Raw genomic sequence first — 19,134 nt, 5'->3', positions numbered from 1 at the left:
CTGGACACCACACTTTGAGAAGACACGGAGACAGAGCAGACACGATTCAGGAGAATGGTTGTGGGAATGAGAGACTCATCAACATTTATGTCACGGCAGGAGGCCATTCAGCCCACATAGGTAAAAACAATGACTGCAGATGCTGAAAATCAAATACTGGATTAGTGGTGCTGGAAGAGCACAGCAGTTCAGGCAGCATCCAACGAGCAGCGAAATCAACGTTTCGGGCAAAAGCCCTTCATCAGGAATAAAGGCAGTGAGCCTGAAGCATGGAGAGATAAGCTAGAGGAGGGTGGGGGTGGGGAGAGAGTAGCATAGAGTACAATGGGTGAGTGGGGGAGGAGATGCCAGTCGCCTGATTGCAGTACTCCCCATCTTCCATAATCTGTTAGAATGCTTTCAGGAGGTTAACAAGCAGGTTAGACCAAGGAGAACCAATGGATGTTATCTACTTGGCCTTTGACAAGTTGCCGTATGGGGGTCTGCTGAGTAAGATCAGGGCCCATGTTATTAGAGGCGAGTTGCTAGCAGGGTTAGTAGCCTGGCTGTCTGGCAAAAAGCAGAGGGGTCCTTCTCAGGATGGCAGCTGGTGACAAGTGGTGTTCCACAAGGGTCTGTGTTGGGACCACAACTTTTCACTTTATACATTAACGATCTAGATGAAGGAACACAGGGTGTACTGGCCAAGTTTGCAGATGATACAGAGGTAGGTGGAGGGGCAGGTAGTATTGAGGAGGCAGGGAGGCTGCAGAAGGATTTAGACAGGTTAGGAGAGTGGGCAAAGAAGTGACAGATGAAATACAATGTGGGAAAGTGTGAGGACATGCACTTTGGTAGGAAGAATAGACTATTTTCTAAATAGGGAGAAAATTCAGAAATCTGAAGTGCAAAGAGACTTGGGAGCTCTAGTCCAGGATTCTCTTAAGGTAAACTTGCAGGTTGAGTCAGTATTTAGGAAAGCAAATACAATGTTGGCATTTATTTTGAGAGGACTTGAATGTAAAAGCAGGGAGGTACTTCTGAGGCTTTATAAGGCTCTTGTCAGACCATGTTGAGAGTATTGTGAGCAATTTTGGTCTCCATACCTCGGGATGTCCTGGTCCTGGAGCAGGTCCGGAGGAGATTACAAGAATTTTCCCAGGAACGAAAGGCTTAATATATAAGGAATGTTTCAGGTCTTTGGGTCTATACTTGTTGGAGTTTAGAAGGATAGGGTGGGGGGGAGGGAGATTGGAGTCTGATTGAAACTTACAAAATACTTAATGTCCTGGACAGCCTGGATGTTGGGAACATGTTTCCAATAGCAGGAGATGAAGATTGAAGGGCACAGCCTTCGAATAAAGATTCTCCTTTAGAATGGAGATGAGGAGAAACTTCTTCAGCTGGAGAGTGGAGAATCTGTGGAATTCATTGCCATAAAGGCTTTGGAGGCCAGGACATTGAGTGTATTTAAGACTAAGATTGATAGGTTCTTGGTTGTCAAGGGGGGGTCAAAGGTTACGAGTAGAAAGCAGGAGAATGGGGGTTAAGAAACTTAGCTATGATTGAATGGTGGAACAGACTCAATGGGCTGAATGGCCTAATTTCTGCTCCTATGTCTTACTGACTATGGTGATGCAAGTGAGTGTCTAAACAGAGGACCTCCAAGAAGATTAAACAGTGGGTACAAGTAAATTCTGTTGAGGGGAGGGGTCAGCAGAAGGTGTGATGGACCAATAGTCCTCACCCTGAAAGTAGGAATTGGAATGAGCTTTCATGGTAGCAGTGGAAAGTTTCCAAGTCACCCCTGACGGCGCCCTGTTGGGTCCAGAAGGGGCCCACACTGAGGCCGGGAGACTCCGACCGAGGGGAGAAGGGTAGGAAGCAAGGGGAGGGAAGAAAAAAAGGAGACGGGGGGGGGGGGAGAAATGAAGATGAGGCCGGACTCTCAGGTGGTGAGGAAGAGGAGGGGACAAGGGCGTGGTCCCAGTGGGGGAATGAGCAAATGAACGCTTGAGATGGGGATTTAAGCGGATGAAAGGGACCAATCGCAGCGAGAGGGGCATCACATGGGCTGACATCCTTAAATTGGCAGGTTTGGCTGGAGGTTGGGAAGGGAGAGGGATCGATTGTGGTTTTGATACACCGAGTCAGCTGATTGCATTGTATCCATTTGCGGTTCCTTTGAAATGGACACGCGCTGAAGCCGCTTTGTTACAGTTTCTGGGCAGAGAGTGAGTGGGGATTTTTCCCCCCCATCCTTTTTTCCTGTCTTTTCCCCCCCCTGCCTCTCAGCATGTCCAGTGAGACCTCTCCCCTTCTCAACTACCGGCTCTATAACGTGGCCGGTGGATTCGCCGGGGCCCCGCAGGAAGACGAGGTCGCCGTCTCCAGCACCGCGTCCCAGCCCGATGACTCCAGGAAGCTGTCCACTTTCTTCGGGGTGGTGGTGCCCACGGTGCTCTCCATGTTCAGCATCGTGATCTTCATGCGAGTGGGTAAATGCTGCCTCTTCACGTTCATCCCTCCTCTCTCCTTCCCTCCTCTCTCCTCCCCCCTTCCCTCCTCTCTCCTCCCCCCTTCCCTCCTCTCTCTCTCTCTCTCTCTCTCTCTCTCGCTCTATACCAATTCCCATCTGTATTCCTCCTGCAATGATGTCTTTCTAGAAAACATCGACTCACTTTTATTTTGCACTAAATATCGGGAGCTGCATTTTAAAAGCTGCCCCTTTCTTCAACTGCGGCGTTTTTGTGTGTGTGTTTTTAAAATGTATTTTAATGGCAGCTGCAACGTTGTATCCTGGTGACCTTTCCCTCACCTCCTTTTGCTGCATTGAATGTCCACCTGGAGTTCTGGGGGAAGCAGTCCAGGGCTAGAGCTTGACCCCCTGTCAGAGGTGCCTCATGTTAAATTGCCCTGCCTGCTTTAGCAGGTTTGTGCACCGTTGGAGAGAGCACCCTCTTCCCTCACTTTTATTGGAGGGGATGTTTAGTTTTTCTTTTGCAACATGAACTGAAATTGCTGGAGAAACTTGGCTGCAGTGGGAAGGGAACAGTTGATGTTTTGAGCCCTGTGACCTTTCCTGAACTTAAACTGCAGTTTTTCTAACTGTTCCGGTAACCTCTCCCCTTCATTAGAACCTGTGTAGTGTCTCACTTGCCTCATATGTAACCTTCATCGTCGAGTTAACTGTCTGTCGTCAGGGCCTGATGTGTCTCTGTGTGTGTGTATAAGCTCCTTGAAAAAAAATCTGCTTTGAGTAAGGTGCTAGGGCCTTGCTCTAAAGAATCATAGAATCCCTAAAGTGTGGAAACAGACCATTCAGCCCAAAACATCAACACTGACCCTCTGAAGAGTAACCCACCCCAGATTCATTGCCCAATCTTATTACTCTACATTTACCCTTGACTAATGCACCTAACCTGCATGTCCCTTAACACTAAGGGTAATTTCCCATGGCCAATTCACCTAACCTATACATCTTTGTGACTGTGGGAGTAGATTACCCCACACAGACATGGAAGAGGTACCTACAGTGAGAGTTCAGTCTCTCTTGAAGTGCTCAGCAGGTCAGGCAGCATCAAGTGCTTTGCTTCACTTGTAATATTTTATAAATATGACTTGGTATTGCTCCTGTGAATTATCATTTATTTTAAAAAAATAATTCACATGAGCAATTTCTTTTTCTCTTGCTCCTATCCTGTGACTTTTTTTTTGTTTTCAAGTGTGTTTCAAAACCATGTGCTAAATAAAGGCACACTGTATCGTTTGCTAATCTCACTGAGCTTGCGTTTGTCCACTTGGAGTCATCCAGCATGGAGACAAGCTGCTGGACCCAGTCAATCCAATTGAGTTGCCACACTAAATTAGTCCCAGCTGCCTCCTGGCCCATATCCCTCCAAACCTTTCTTATTAATGTACTTATCAAAATGTCTTTTAACAACACTTTAAAAGGCACCTGGATGGGTACATGAATAAGAAAGGTTTGGAGGGATATGGGTTGGGTGCTGGCAGATGGGACTGATTGGGTTGGGATAATCTGCTCGGCATGTCCAAGTTGGACCGAAGGGTCTGTTTCCATGCTGTAAATCTGACTCTAAATGTCCTAACCGAACTTGCATCCACCACTTCCTCAGGAAGTTCATTCCACATGTGAAACATGAATAGAGGGGAGAGGGGGCCTTACTATTCACCCTATCCATGCCCCTCCGATTTCATAAACTTTTCACGTCACCCCTCAGCTCCAGTGAACAAAGTTCCACTCTGTTTTTTTTAAAATAACTCCATTCCCAACAGCAGCAGCATAAATCTTTTCTGAACCCCCTCCAGTTCAATAATATCGATACTTCTTTAACCAGAGCAAAGAGACCTTGGAGCGCAGGTGCATGGTTCCTTGAAAGCAGAATCGCAGGTAGATAGGATAGTGAAGGTAGTGTTTGGTTATGCTTTCTTTTAGTAGTCCAAGTACTGAGTACAGGAGTTGGGAAGTCATGTTGTGACTGCATAGGACATTGGTTAGGCCACTTTTGGAATATTGATTTTGATTCTGGTCTCCCTGCTATAGGAAGGATAGACTCCGAGTCATAATGGTGTACAGCATGGAAACAGACCCTTCGGTCCAACCTGTCCATGCCGACCAGATATCCCAATCTCGTCCCACCTGCCAGCACCTGGCCCATATCCCTCCACACCCTTCCTACTCATATACCCATCCAAATGCCTCTTAAATGTTGTAATTGTACCAGCCTCCACCACATCCCCTGGCAGCTCGTTCCATACTTTTGATGTGAAACTTGAAAGGGTTCAGAAAAGGTTTCCAAGGATGTTGCCAGGGTTGGAGGGATGGAGCTACAGGGAGAGGCTGAACAGGCTGGGTCTGTTTTCCCTGGAGCGTCGGAGGCTAAGGGGTGACCTTAGAGGTTTATAAAATCATGAGGGGAATGGATAGGGTAAATAGACAAAGTCTTTTCCCTGGGGTCGGGGAGTCCAGAACTAGAGGGCATAGGTTTAGGGTGAGAGGGGAAAGATATAAAAGAGATCTAAGTGGCAACTTTTTCACGCAGAGGGTGGTACGTGTATGGAATGAGCTGCCAGAGGAAGTGATGGAGGCTGGTACAATTGCAACATTTAAAAGGCATCTGGATGGGTATATGAATAGGAAGGGTTTGGGGGGATGTGGGCCCAATGGGACTAGATTAATTTTGGATATCTGGTCGGCATGGGCGAGTTGGACCAAGGGGTCTGATTCCATGCTGTACATCTCGAACTAAAGGATGTTATCCTGTCTGTTTGCAGTGTGGTGAGCTATGATGTGTTTGTATCTGAGAACTTCCAAGTGGTAGTGCCTGGTTACCTTCACCTTCCTGCGGGGTTACCCCCCTCCTACCACCCATTATTCCTAAATGTCTGCTTCCCTTTCTCTCAATCATGGGTAACTTGCTTCCCCTATGGTTCTATGGCCTACATGTCCAGTCTCCAGACTCTCCCATGTCTGGAGTGGGTATTGTTAGGCCAATGGGTGTGGGGGAGAAAGTGGCAACAGTGTTAGGATAAGAGGGCCCATCATCTCCGGCTGAGATGAGAAATGAGGGTCCCCTCCGAGCTTGGGTGGATCTTTTGGACTTCAGAAAGTTGCAGATGCTCCATCATCTATTAATAGGCCTTGTCTATTAATCCTGTCCATGCCCCTCATAATTTTGTAAACCTCTATAAGGTTACCCCTCAGCCTCCAACACTCCAGGGAAAACAGCCCAATCTGCCGTCCTTGACTGACTGGTCTGGCCTACATGTGACTCCAGACCCACAGCAACGTGGCTGACTCTTAACTGCCCTTTTAAAACAGTAAACCACATGGGTGATGGGCAATGAGGGTCCACTCTGGTTTTGCACTGACTCTTTTCGTCTCCTCTTTGCTTTTTTTTTTGTCCTGGTTTCCATCCTTATCCCTGGCCATGCACGTTCTCTCTCTGATGTTTGGCACCAGTTCAGGGGAAAAGTTGGATATTTTAACTGTTTCAAATACCACCCGATCCTGACTGACTGACTGCAATGGGGGAGTATTCTTAGTGCGTGTGTGTTCGCGTAGAGCACAGTTTCTGTTTTGTCAAGGCTGCAGGGGGGTCAAAGAAACACTTTCCTTCTACTTCCTCCTTCTCTCTGTCTCTCTCGTGCTCACTGTCTCTCTAGTACAAAGCTGCCTTGTTTGCTGTCTAGCTGTCCCTGTTCAAATGCAGAGCACGCAATGGTACCAGGGATGATTGGTAAAGCTAGTGTTTGTTCTCCAAAGTCACTTGGTCAGTTACTAGTCAGTACATTGAGTATAGGAGTTGGGAGGTCATGTTGCGGCTGTACAGGACCACTTTTTGGAACGTTGTGTTCAGTTCTGGTCTCCCTCCTATAGGAAGGATGTTGTGAAACTTGAAAGGCTTCAGAAAAGATTTACAACGATTTGGAGGTTTTGAGCAACAGGGAGAAGTTGAATAGACGGGCTGTTTTCCCTGGAGCATCGGGGGTGACCTTTTTTTTTTTAAGAGTCTATAAAATCATGGGGGACATGGATAGGGTGAATAGACAAGAACTTTTCCCTGGAGTGGGAGTGTCCAGAACTAAAGGTTTAGGGTGAGAGGGGAAAGAATATAAAAGGGACCTGTGGAGCAACTTTTTCTCGGGATGGTGTATGTATGGAATGAGCTGCCGGAGGAAGCGGTGGAGGCTGGTACAATTACAGCATTTAAAAGGCATCTGGATGGGTATATGAATAGGAAGGGGTTTGGAGGGATATGGGGCGGGTGCTGGCAGGTGGGACTAGATTGATTTAGGTCGGTATGGACGAGTTGGACCGAAGGGTCTGTTTCTGTGCTGTCGGACTCTGATTTGATTCTTGCGGGACAGAAATCCAAGAAGAGCTTTGATGGGTAAAATCATTTTGATTTTTGACAGAGGGGATGAGGCCAAACTACGTCCGTGGTGGGAGGTTTACTGACCAGAGGAGACTCTTTTTAGGAAAGATAAAAGATGCTGTTGAAAGCAAGATAATCAGGCCTGGAAGAGCCCTGTCTTCAGTCAATATTGTAAACCGAAGCAACTGCAGATGCTGTAAATCTGACAAAGTGCAGGTCAGGTGAACTGGCTGTGCTAAATTGCCCATCGTGTTAGAGTCAGAGGGAAATGGGACTGGGTGGGTTACTCTTCAGAGGGTCAGTGTGGATTTGTTGGGCCGAAGGGCCTGTTTCCATACTGTAGGGAATCTAAACTAAACTTAAAACAGAAATGGCTGGAAAAGCTCAACTGGTCTGGCAGCATCTTGGGAGAGAAATTGTAATTAATGGTTTGGATCCAGTGCAGCTTGTTCAGAGCCTTTCCTCATGTCCTGGATGGATTGGCCTCCAGTTTGGGGTTTGAAATGTTAACATGGCCTACATGTGACTCCAGACCCACAGCCTTGGTGTTGATTTTTTTAGCTGCCTTCTGAAGTAGCCACTCGCTTCAAGAGCATCGAATACCAGCCTGGCCCTGCAATTCCCAGCCCTATCTGTGAAAGGATGGCTTTTTTTTAAAAAAATAACTTGGAGAACTTTGGGAAGGGGAAGGTGAATGTTTGTTTTTTTTTTTGCCAAAGTGTCTTTGTACGTGAATTGTAAGTTAATTTCAAGATAAGTTAGTCATGTTAGCCATCGCCGTGCAGGGGTCAAAATGCGCGAATATTTCTGAGGTGCTCCCTCTGTATTGAATGGGTTGTACCTACCTTGATTCCAGTTCCTATCTGTGGAGTGGGACTTGAACCCATAACCTTGACTCGTCCCAAAAGCGCGACCCCTCGAGCAAAAGCTGGCAGTCGAGAAGCTGTTGAGGGAAGGGGTTTTCGTCTGTTCGGGGGCTGACTCCCCAAAGTCACTGGCACAAGACTCTCCGCTTGCCTGGGTGAGCATAGGCCCAACGACACAGGAGAAGTGAAGACCCTAAGAAATAGGAACAGGTGGAGGCCATTCGGCTCCTCGAGCCTGCTCTACCATTCAGTCGGACCATGGCTGATCCCCACACTCCATTTTCCTGCCCTTGCCCCATAACCCTTGATTCCCCGACTGATCAAGAATCCCTCTTTCAGCCTTAAATATACACGAGGACTCTGCCTCTTCGCCAACCCACCGTTCCTCCACCCCACAGCATTCTGTGACCAGGTCCAATAACCCAGCAGAAATACCTCCTTATCTCAGTCTCAAATCAGCCCTCCCCTGCTTTGAGACTGTGTGCCCCCCTGGTCCTAGACCCCTCCTGTGAGGGGATACAACACCTCAGCATTGACCCTGCCAAGCCTCTTTGTTTCAATGCGATTGTCCTCTTGTTCCTCTAAACCCCAGGGAGCTGAGTCCCAAACTGTTCAGCCTTTGCTCGAAAGGCAATCCCTCCGTCCTGAGGGATCATCCTTCTCTAAACCGCCTCCAATGAAATAATATCTTTCCTTAAATAAGGAACTGCTTGCAGTCCTCCAGATGTGGTCTCCCCAGCACCTTGTACAGGAAGACCTCCCTGCTCTGATACTCCAACCCCCTTTGGCATAAGGGCCAACATTCTGTGACCCTTCCTGATTCCCTGCTGTACCTGTGTGCCTAGCTTTGTGTTTCGTTTACAAGTCCCAAGAGGGGGACTAAGTTTGGCTTAGTAATAAGGAAGTTGATTTTAGAGCACAATTACGGTGGTAGGTAAAAAAACACAAAACATGACACATAATGATTAGAGGTCACTAACCTGTTGCTTATACAACCTTTTGTCTCCATTTAAATAATCCTCTCCCTTTCAAAATGAACAACTTTGCATTTTCCCATGTGAAATTTAATTGCCAACTTTTTACCCTCTTAATTAACTGTCAATCACTCCTTTAAACTGGGCATCATCCCAGGACAAAGCTAACCACTTGATTGGCGCCACATCCACTAATGCTCGGTGTGTGCAGTCTACTAGGTGCACTGCAAAAACTCACCAAAGATCCTCAGACAGCACCTTCCATTTCCCCCCCCCCCCCCCCCCCACACAACTACTTCCACCTAAAGGGACACAGCCAGCATTTATTGTCCATCCCGAATTGCCCCTGGAATGTGGTGATGTCCACATGCATTTCCCAGTTCAGTGTAGTGGCACATCCTGTAGAAGGTAAGGGCAGTTCAACCCTCTCCCCAGCCTGGGGAAGGTAGAGGTGCTAGAAGAGAGCTGATAGCCATTCTCCCACTCACCCCTTGTCTAGTTTTTGGATTCTGTGCTGTTCTAGAGCTCAGTTTAGTGTGTATAAGTTGCTTGCATTGTAGTTTTTTCCTGTGTGTCTCTGTCTGCCTTCAATGAAGGGTGTTGAGATGAGTCTTGGTGAGGAGGAGATTATTATTTGTTCAGACCTGTCCACATTGTGTCCACTGCTTCACACTCTTCCTGCAAACACAAGTGTTTTTGAAACTGATGATCTGCCAGTGATGTTGCCAGGGTTGGTTGAGCTTCAGGGAGAGGTTGGGGCTGTTTTCCCTGGAGTGTCAGAAGCTGAGGGGTGACCTTTAGAGGTTTACAAAATTTAGGGGCATGGATAGGATCAATAGACTAAGTCTTTTCCCTGGGGTCAGGGAGTCCAGAACTAGAGGGCATAGGTTTAGGGTGAGAGGGGAAAGATATAAAAGGGACCTACGGGGCAACTTTTTCACGCAGAGGGTGGTACGTGTATGGAATGAGCTGCCAGAGGATGTGGTGGAGGCTGGTACAATTGCAACATTTAAGAGGCATTTGGATGGATATATGAATAGGAAGGGTTTGGAGGGATATGGCCAGGTGCTGGCAGGTGGGACTAGATTGGGTTGGGATATCTGGCCGGGTTGGACCGAAGGGTCTGATTCCTTGCTGTACATTTCTATGACTTGTGCTCTGAGCCAAGGGTTTGGAATTCTGGGAGGTGCAAGAGGGAGCTGGGGATCACTTGAATGTTGAAACTGAACTCCTCCAAACGGCGATGAAACTGAGCTTCACTCTGACTGGGCATGTAACAAAATAGCACAATGACCCTCCTCTTCTCCCCCCCCCCCCCCCCCCCCCCCCCCCCCCCCAACTGAATAGGGGTGGCACAGTGGCTGTGGTTAGTGCTAGGGACTCGCGTTTGATCCTGCATGGGATTCCTCTTGGTGCATCCATTTCCTCCAGTTATCCAGGGATGTGCAGGTTGGGGTAGATTAGCTGTGAGGAAGTGCAGGGCTACAGGATTGGATACTGTTCAGGGGGTCGGTGTAACTCGAGGGGCCAAAGGCTGTTCCCCACTGTCAGGATTCGATGATCCATCTTTCCCCAGGTATCTGAAGATACAGACTTTTATGTGCTTCTCAATGTAATGTTTCTAAAGTGCTTTTAGAGCCATTTTTAAGTGTTTCGACATGTAATCACCGCTGTCAGTGAGGAGGCTTTGTAGCTGGCTGGTGCACAGCTGTACTGTATTAAAGGCCAGTTCATGGTTTGTTTAAATGTTGAATTTTTAAAGCAAAATACAGACTGAATTTCCACCCTGCCCCACCCAACCTACCCCAACCTTCATCCTTGGGTCACTTCTATCCTCTTATAGAGGTGAAGGTGGTGGGGAACCTTCATTTAGCAGCAGCCCCTTGATCCACATCGGCACATCATCCGACATGGGTAGTGTCCAAGCCTCCTGCCCATGAGGTGCTAGCATTGCCCTCCTTGAGCCGTGCACTGACCTGTAGTTGTGTTGAGAGTTGGGCTGTTATCGGTCGGGGGATGTGGTTTTTGTGTAGTTGATATGGTTGTGAAACTCCTTCGTTTGGCTAATCTTTCTTCCTTCCTGTTATGGCCTGAACCAAACCCCCTCAAAAAATATTTAGCCTAGGCCCTCACCTTTTTTCTTAAAGGCAAGGCATTGTATTCCAGATGCAATTTGGTTGGTCAAACTACCAGGCTTGAGGCAAAACTCACTTTATTCAGACGTGAGAGTTAAAATACAAGAAAAAGAATTGGAATAGCCTTAACTATTGGAAAGCTTAACAGAGTAATAGATTATTTAACTACTGAACTGCAACTTTTTACTAAAAAGTAACATCCCGTTAACGCACCCTTGGCAAAGGCAAATTCAGTTAAAATAGATTTGTCTCCCATGCAGTTCTCCAATCCAGGAGGAAAAACATCAACAACACACTTAGTATAGCAGGGAGCGATGTACTGTAGCTTCCAGACCCCAGCAACAATTGCAACTGAGAGACTCCAACTCAAAATCCTGTGGGAGCTTGTTCCCACCCAGTCAGGCTGCTTCTACTGTTCCAACTTTTTAAAAACAAATTTAAAAAAAAACCCAAGGTGCCTCCAACTTGTTTATTTCAATAGGCAGCTCAGCTATTCTGTCTTACAACACTCTTCAGCAAAAAGCCCAGGACACAATACAGCTCTTTAAAGCCATAGTATTGTTGTGTTGCCCGCTGGGGCCACTTGCACAGGTGTTGTGCAAGGTCAAGTTCTGAAAGGGTTAATGTTGTAGTGGCTTCCCACAGTCTGATGTGGCCCAATCTGGGGGGGTGAGGGAATTAATCCTGCAAGAAGCCATGTTGGAGGCAGGTGTGATATAACCGGCTTTTGATGTCACTTTTAGGCACAATTAACACTATAGTGTAATAACGTGAACACCCCTTCTGGAGGTGGTGTCATCTGCTGTTGTTCATTAGGCCTGTAGTCTTGCCCCATTTTTGGTCAACTCACTACTTTTAAAAGTGCAGGGAGGTGTATTACCATCAGTGAACCACCCTCTGGTAACCTGTGGCTGTTCCTCCCCAAGTCCCACATGACAGTGGAGATCAAATATTTGATGTTGGACCATGTCAAATTCCTCACTTGTCTTCCCAGCACAGCTGTCAGCTACAGGCTGCTGCCGTCAGAGACGGGAAGTAAAGAGGACTGAGAGTAGTGTCTGTCTTGTCTCTAGCTCTCCGGACTCTGGTAGTTTGCAAGTTGCTGCGTTGTGACTCAGTTTACAGACCTGCCTCTGAGTCGGGGTGTTGTCAGTTTGAGTCCCCGTTCTGAGCATCTGCTTTGACCCGAACCCAAAGCTGAGGTGAGATTTTTTTTTAAACTGGGGTGGAAAAGGATGTCACGGACTGTACTTGAGGAGCAGTGTGTCCTGAACTCTCCTCTTAACGTCCGCAAAATCGTTTTTAGGGCAACGTATCCATCGCTGTTTAATGGGAGCTTGCTGTGCATAAAGTTGTCTGCCCCTGTGACATGTCAAGTACTTTCAATCGGTCCTACACCTCTTGAGGTGGCTGGGAGCTACTTAAATGCAGGATGTCCTCCCATGTATTGGGGCAGCAATAGTCCGACCAGGAAGTGGTGAATTGGGGTGTGAGAATGGAGGCTGCCGCATAAATGCAAGTTGTTGTTGCAGCAGGCAAGGAATAGAGGCCACTTGCAGGCAGATGGGACTAGTTTAGAGTGGGATGGCGCAGGTTTGGTGGGCCGAATGGCCGCCTCCTGTGCTGTGCTGGCTTACGTTTGGCATTTAATCAGAAAATAGAGGTGGCGATTGCATCAGTTGGAATTTGACTGTAACAGGGTGACCAGAAGTGGGCACAGTACTCAGGAAGTGGCCTCCCCAACATGACGTCCCCAACTCCTGTTCTCAACGGTCTGAGCAAAGACGGCAAGCGTGCTAAATGCCGCCTTAACCAGCCTGTGTATGTGTGACAATAGAATTACTGTGGAGGTATCTGTGTCCTTTGTACTGTTTGATCTGAAGCTAAGCTGAAACATGTTGTTTTTACTGCTCTGTAAAACTGACTCTGACCTCAATTAGTGGCTAATCAGAGGGGGTGTAGTTATATTCGGGAAGTAATTGGCCTTTATTTATTCATCAAACAACAGATCCTCTCCCTGGTTCTGTTACACAATACGTTGTCCGACCAATCACTGCCATCTGTCCATTTTAAATTGACCGTTTCGGCCATGTTGGGATTTCAAGTGGGGCCTCCTTACCCAGGCGTAGAGTCCCTACCACAGGCCGAAGTGTGTAAGGGTCTATCTGATTGGAGTGTAGGGCTAGTCTCTGTTTCTCTGCCTGGCGTGGCGTCAGATTGGCAGGCCACACTTCAACCCAAGCAGGGCTCAGGCCGTCATGTTGAGGTTAAAAGTCTGGGGCTGGCGAGATCCCAGGCCGCACTGGCTGCCACAGAGACCCAGTCAAAATCTGATGTCCATCTTCCAGTTTTTAATGTCTCTTTCAATCTCACTGAGGGAACGGAACAACTTTTTTTTTCAAGGTGAGAGCGCTATGACCTTTAACCCCCTTACCTCTAGTTAGCCCTTGCCCGCACTGAACACCTTGACGACCAGTGCTTCAGAACAGCTGGTTAGTCATCTGGTTACAAAAGCGCTCTGACCCTGTGTAGGTCCTGGGTCTGACTTCAAACCCAACACTCGAGTGTTTCCTTATTCAGAGAGAGCTTTCTTCCCAAGGAGAAGTGAGGGCAAATTGCATTGTTCTGGAGTTGGGCGACTTGGATCATTGAGTCAGAAACACAGCCTTTGGTCCAACTCGTCATTGCCGATCAGATATCCGAAATTAATCTACTCCAGTTTGCCAGCATTTGGCCCATATCCCCCTCAACCCTTCCTATTCATGTCCCCATCCAGATGCCTTTTAAATGTTGTCATTTGTCAGCCTCCACCACTTCCTCTGGCAGCTCATTCCATACACGTACCACCCTCTGTCTGAAAAAGATACCCCTCAGGTCCCCTTTTTTTAAAAATCTTTTCTCCCCCACCCCAGGGTGGGGGGGAGCAGTGGAGGTGAAACGACCATGGCCCTTAAGGTGAAAATTAGTTCATTATGCCTGTTTTACCAGGGCCCCAAGGGGAGAGGCAGAGGACGGGGGGGGGGAAGAGTGTGGACTGTCTGTCACCTCCTAGTTACATGCAGTTCCCCACATCCTTGTCAGCCTTCTGTTCCCATGGGACACTCCCAGTTTGCTCCCTGTTTAACCCCAACTCCTTCCCACACTATTTCCCCCCCCTCAGTAATGGTAGAAGGTGTAATTCCTGTCTATTTTAACCCCTTGGGGGAGGAAGTGAGATCAGAGCTGAAAATGTGTTGCTGGAAAAGCGCAGCAGGTCAGGCAGCATCCAAGGAGCAGGAGAATCGACGTTTCGGGCATGAGCCCTTCCTGAGGGCTCATGCCCAAAACATTGATTCTCCTCCTTGGATGCTGTCTGATCTGCTGTGCTTTTCCAGCAACACATTTTCAGCTATTTTAACCCTTTACTAACCAAGGCCCATCCTCTGGGCAAAGCTGTAACTTTTCTTTGTCCCCCTTTAACCCGCAGCAGACCTTGCTCCAAAGTCCCAAAGCTGTGCCATAATTTTAAAAATGGATTAAATAAAACGAGATCTGAAAGGGAAGGGGTGCCTGATCTGTTTTGAGCTTATCTTGACAACTAAACTCTCTTTTTTTCAATTTTACTTTAAACTAACTTTTACCAGCTTTGAGATTTGAACCAATGACCTCTGAATATGCAGCCCTGTAACTTCCACTGCTCCATATTCTCTCACTCCTCTTCAATGTGCATTTTTTAAAAAGCTGTTAGATCAGATGTCGCCCATTTCAAAACCTGTTTTAATTTACATGAACGCTAAGATGTTCTATTCATCTTGCAAATTTTCAAGAAAAATCTATTTTTGGGGGATCTTTTAGCACTGAATGACAACAAGTGACTTTGTTTTTTTTTCTGTTAATAGCTCTGTTCTGCTTCTCTCTCTCTCTCCCTCTCTCTCTCTCTCTCTCTCTCTCTCTCTCTCTCTCTCTGCAAATACTTAGTTCCTTTCTTCATCACTAATTTTTTTTATTAACTGCCTCTTCAAATCGGGGAGGAACTAAATATTATGGTTGAAGTCCCTTTGGGTAGGCACTGTTTCCCTGCACCTCCTGCTGGGAAAAGAGGCACATTCCTGGGTGCTTTTTTAGCCCTTGGGTAAGACAGGCCATTTTACCCCTTCACCCTCCTTGTGCTGCCCACTGAGACCTGGGGGGGGGGGGGGGTGCGGTTTGTCAGTGGGTGGTATGTACCCACCAGCGCAACAGCTACCTTTTTTGAAATGCTTTCAAAGATTTAAAAACTAGCCAATCCTGTCTGTCTGGGTCCCAGTCTCTTTCCCGGATGTATCACCAGATGGCACATGCAGGTTGAGAATTGTCCCCATAACAACTCTCCTGGGGACTCTGTACCAGGGAGTTTGTCACTTTTTTTTTAATTAAATGACCTGGATGAGGGCGAAGAAGGATTGGCTAATTAATGTCATCCACAAATTTATGTTGGTGGAGCTGTGGACAGTGCTGAAGGATGTTGCAGGTTACAGAGGGACATAGTTAAGCTGTAGAGGTGGCAAATGGAGTTTCATGTGGACAAGTGTGAGGTGATTCACTTTGGAAGGAGCAACTGGAATAGAGAGTACTGGACTAATGGTAAGATTCTTGGTGGTATAGATGAGCAGAGAGATCTCTGGGTCCATGCACACAGATCCCTGAAAGTTGCCACCCAAGTTGACAGGGTTGTTAAAGAAGGCGTACAGTGTGTGAGCTTTAATTGGTAGAGGGATTGAATTTCAGAGCCATGAGATCATGCTGTGCTGTACAAAACTCTGGTGTGGCCGCACTTGGAGTATTGTGTACAGTTCTGGTGGTCACACTATAGGAAGGATGTGTGGAAGCTTTGGAAAGGGTTCAGAGGAGATTTACTTGGATGTTGCCTGGTATGGAGGGAATGTCTTATGAGAAGGTTGAGGGACTTGAGGCTGTTTTCATTAGAGAGGAGGTTGAGAGGTGACTTAATTGAGACATGCAAGATAATCAGAGGGTTAGTTAGGGTGGACAGTGAGAGCTTTTTTCCTCAGATGGTGATGGCTAGAACAAGGGGACATAGCTTTAAATTGAGGGGTGATAGATATAGGACAGATGTCCAGAGATAGTTGTTTTACTCAGAGTAATAGGGCTGTGGAATTCCCTGCCTGCAACAGGAGTAGACTTGGCAACTTTAAAGGCATTTAAATGGCCATTGAATAGATATAGGGATGAAAACAAAATAGTTTAGGTTAGATGGGCTTCAGATTGGTTCCACAGGTTGGCACAACATAGAGGGCTGAAGGGCCTGTACTGCACTGGAATGTTTTGAGTTTAAGACCTCTTCCTTAAAGAGTGACCAGCCAGCAATGATATGTACCTTACACCTTCCAAATCATTTACAGGTTTGTAATTAACAATCGGAAATAGTGAAGGAGGAGGATTCCAAATTTCTGCCAACTTTGTTTTTATTTCCATCTTTGTTTTTGCTCGACTCTCTGGCTCCTTGTCTGAGTCAGCCCCTCTTAAATAGCGATTCAGAGCAAGCTGTTTTGCATGCTCTTGCTCTCCACAATAGCTCTGTGATGGCTCTCCCAGATGGTCCTGTTTATAAACCTGCCTTGGTTACCGCCTGCATACTATTAGTGGCAGAGCCATACAGCACGGAAACAGACCCTTCAGCCCATCTAGTCCATACTGATCACAATCCCAAACTAAACTAGTCCCACCTGCCTGCTCCTGGGCCAGATCACTCCAAACCCTTTCTATCCGTGAACTTGTCCAAGTGTGTTTTAAACTTTTGTAACTTGTCCCCACATCCACCACTTTCTCAGGAAGTTCATTCCACACGAGCCACTCTGTATTTTTTTTTAAAAAGTTGCCCCTCGTGTCTGTTTTTTAAATCTTCCTTCTCTCCCCCTTTTTTATTTTATTCATTATGCCCTCTAGTCTTGAAATACGCCCCCCCCACCCAAGGGAAAGGGCACCTGCCATTCACCTTATCTATACCCCTCCAGATTTTATAATTCTCCATTAAGGTCACCCCTCAATACTCCCAGGGGAAAAGAGTCCCCCCAATAACTCAAACCCTCCAGTCCCAGCAACAGCCTGGTAAATATCCTCTGAACCCTCTCCATCTTAATAATAATCTCCCTGTAACAAAGTACTCCAGAAGGGGCCTCACCAATGTCCTGTACAACGTCAACATGACATCCCAACTCCTACACTCCAAGGTCTGAGCAATGAAGGCAAGCGTGTTAAACCCCTTCTTAACCACCCTGGCTACCTGTTACACCAGTTATGTATCTGAGCCCCTAAGTCTCTCTGTTCACTTAATGTCCTTTGGGGAAGGAAACTGCCATCCTTACCTAGTCTGGCCTACATGTGACTCCAGACCCACAGCAATGTGGTTGACTCTCAACTGCCCTCTGGGCAACAAATGCTGAGCCCAGCCAGTGACACCCTCATCCTTAAAGGTAGGGCCTTGGGTAGTGTTTAACTGTATAAGTCCTGCCCTTGTTTTACCAAAGTGCAATATCAGACACTTATTCAAGTTCAACTCCATCTGCCAGTCCTCCGATGAAGATTGATTTGGAAATGCTGGTGTCGGACTGGGATGGACAAAGGTTAAAAAAATCACATTTAACGCCAGGTTATAGTCCAACAGGTTTATTTGGAAGCACTAGCTTTTGGAGCGCTGCTCCTTCATCAGATAGCTGTCGTCACAACCACCTGTTGAAGGAGCAGCGCTCTGAAAGCTAGCGCTTCCAAATAAACCTGTTGGACTATAACCTGGCATTATGATTTTTAACTTTTTTGAAGACTTGATTTAACTAATCGATCAGTATCCGAATCGGGCTGGGGTGCAATCCTGTGGGGACAGGGCTGGATATCTAGTAAAATTGACATTTCAGGCCAGAGCCCTTGGTCAGGATTCCTGCTCCTCGGATGCTGCCTGACCTGCTGTGCTTTTCCAGCATCACACACTCAACTCTGATCTGCAGTCCTCCCTGTCTCCTGGATCTCTAGTAAAACTATTCATTAGCTGGAAAGACTTGTTGGGATTAATTGGAACACCTTTTTTTTTGTATCTTTATTTTTCAGGGAGTTGGGGGCAATCTGGACCGTACGGTATTCTGAGAATAATCCTGGTCTCCTGGGTTACAAAAACGTTGACATGTCTTTCTCTTTCCTTTTTTTTGTGTCCCCTCCCCCCTCTCTCTGTAGGCTTTGTTGTGGGTCAGGCCGGTTTCCTGCAGTCCCTGCTAATGTTGGTCGTTGCCTACATTATCATTAGCTTGACCGTGCTGTCAGTGTGTGCCATTTCAACCAATGGTGCTGTGAAGGGAGGAGGAGCCTACTGTATCCTTCCAAAATGGCGCCCGCTTCATGGATCTTTTCCCCCCCCCCCTCGGGATGGTTTGGTCAGCTGCGTTTTGTCTGCTCCACCTTAATTGCTCCGACCAAGAACGTGAAAGTGTATTGGAGACGGTTTTGGTTTTGGAATAATAAGTATTTGCTCGGTGCTCCTTATGAAGGTGTCCTCCATGCCAACTTCAGATGCTAAAAGGCCACCCTGTCATCAGGGGCTGGGCAGTATCTCCACACCCCACCCCACATGCCAAGCCCCAATAGCCCCAGGAACAAGTTTTAAATCTGTTCCAAATTTATGTAAATCTCATCCAAAAACCTGATGAAGGGCCCGAAACGCCAACTCTCCTGCTCCTCAGATGCAGTCTGACCAACATCTCACTCTCTCTCTACCCTGATCTCCAGCATCTGCAGGCCTGACGTTCTCTCTGAAAACCAATCCCCCCCCCCCCCCCCCCCCCGTCCCAAATTTTATTGGGTTGGAATAGTTTGAGGATTTTAAATGTGTTGCTGGAAAAGCTCAGCAGGGTCAGGCAGCATCAAAGGAGAAGGAGAATCAACGTTTCGGGCATAAGCCCTTCTCCTTTGCTGTGCTTTTCCAGCAACACATTTTTAAAGCTCTGATCTCCAGCATCTGCAGTCCTCACTTTTTCTCATAGTTTGGGGATTGATAAGACCCTAATTGTTGAAGCTTTTTCTACCTTGCCAGGGAGGCTTCAGTGGTTAGCACTGCCAAGGGACCTGGGTTCGATTTCCCACTCTCGGGCAACTGTCTGTGTGGAGTTTGCACATTCTCCCTGTGTCTGCGTGGGTTTCCTCCCACAATCCAAAGATGTGCAGGTTAGGGTGGATTGGGTGTTCAAAAAATCTGGAATTAAGCATCTAATTTGTTGGGATCTGGTTTAATCGCACCCTTTCGGGAGGGGAATCTGCA

At 47.1% G+C, this 19,134-nt stretch overlaps 1 protein-coding gene across 3 annotated transcripts in view; it reads left to right on the top strand.

Annotated features, from left to right (window-relative positions):
- Window positions 1-2,037: 2,037 nt before the first annotated feature.
- The window catches only part of slc12a9 (solute carrier family 12 member 9), a 38,316-nt gene continuing 21,219 nt past the window's right edge, over window positions 2,038-19,134 (top strand). Inside the window, exons 1-2 of one of the 3 annotated variants that reach the window (XM_072591387.1) lie at window positions 2,039-2,477; window positions 18,057-18,191. In XM_072591387.1, the coding sequence (XP_072447488.1) occupies window positions 2,276-2,477; window positions 18,057-18,191 (337 nt within the window). In that variant the 5' untranslated portion in view covers window positions 2,039-2,275. Of the gene's footprint in view, window positions 2,478-18,056; window positions 18,192-19,134 lie in introns of all 3 variants that reach the window. The other 2 variants (XM_072591388.1, XM_072591389.1) reach the window with 2 other exon arrangements.

This window comes from Chiloscyllium punctatum, chromosome 21 (genome assembly GCF_047496795.1).
Source record: "Chiloscyllium punctatum isolate Juve2018m chromosome 21, sChiPun1.3, whole genome shotgun sequence".
Lineage (NCBI taxonomy): Eukaryota > Metazoa > Chordata > Chondrichthyes > Orectolobiformes > Hemiscylliidae > Chiloscyllium > Chiloscyllium punctatum.
This window is presented reverse-complemented; position numbering and strand designations above follow the sequence as displayed.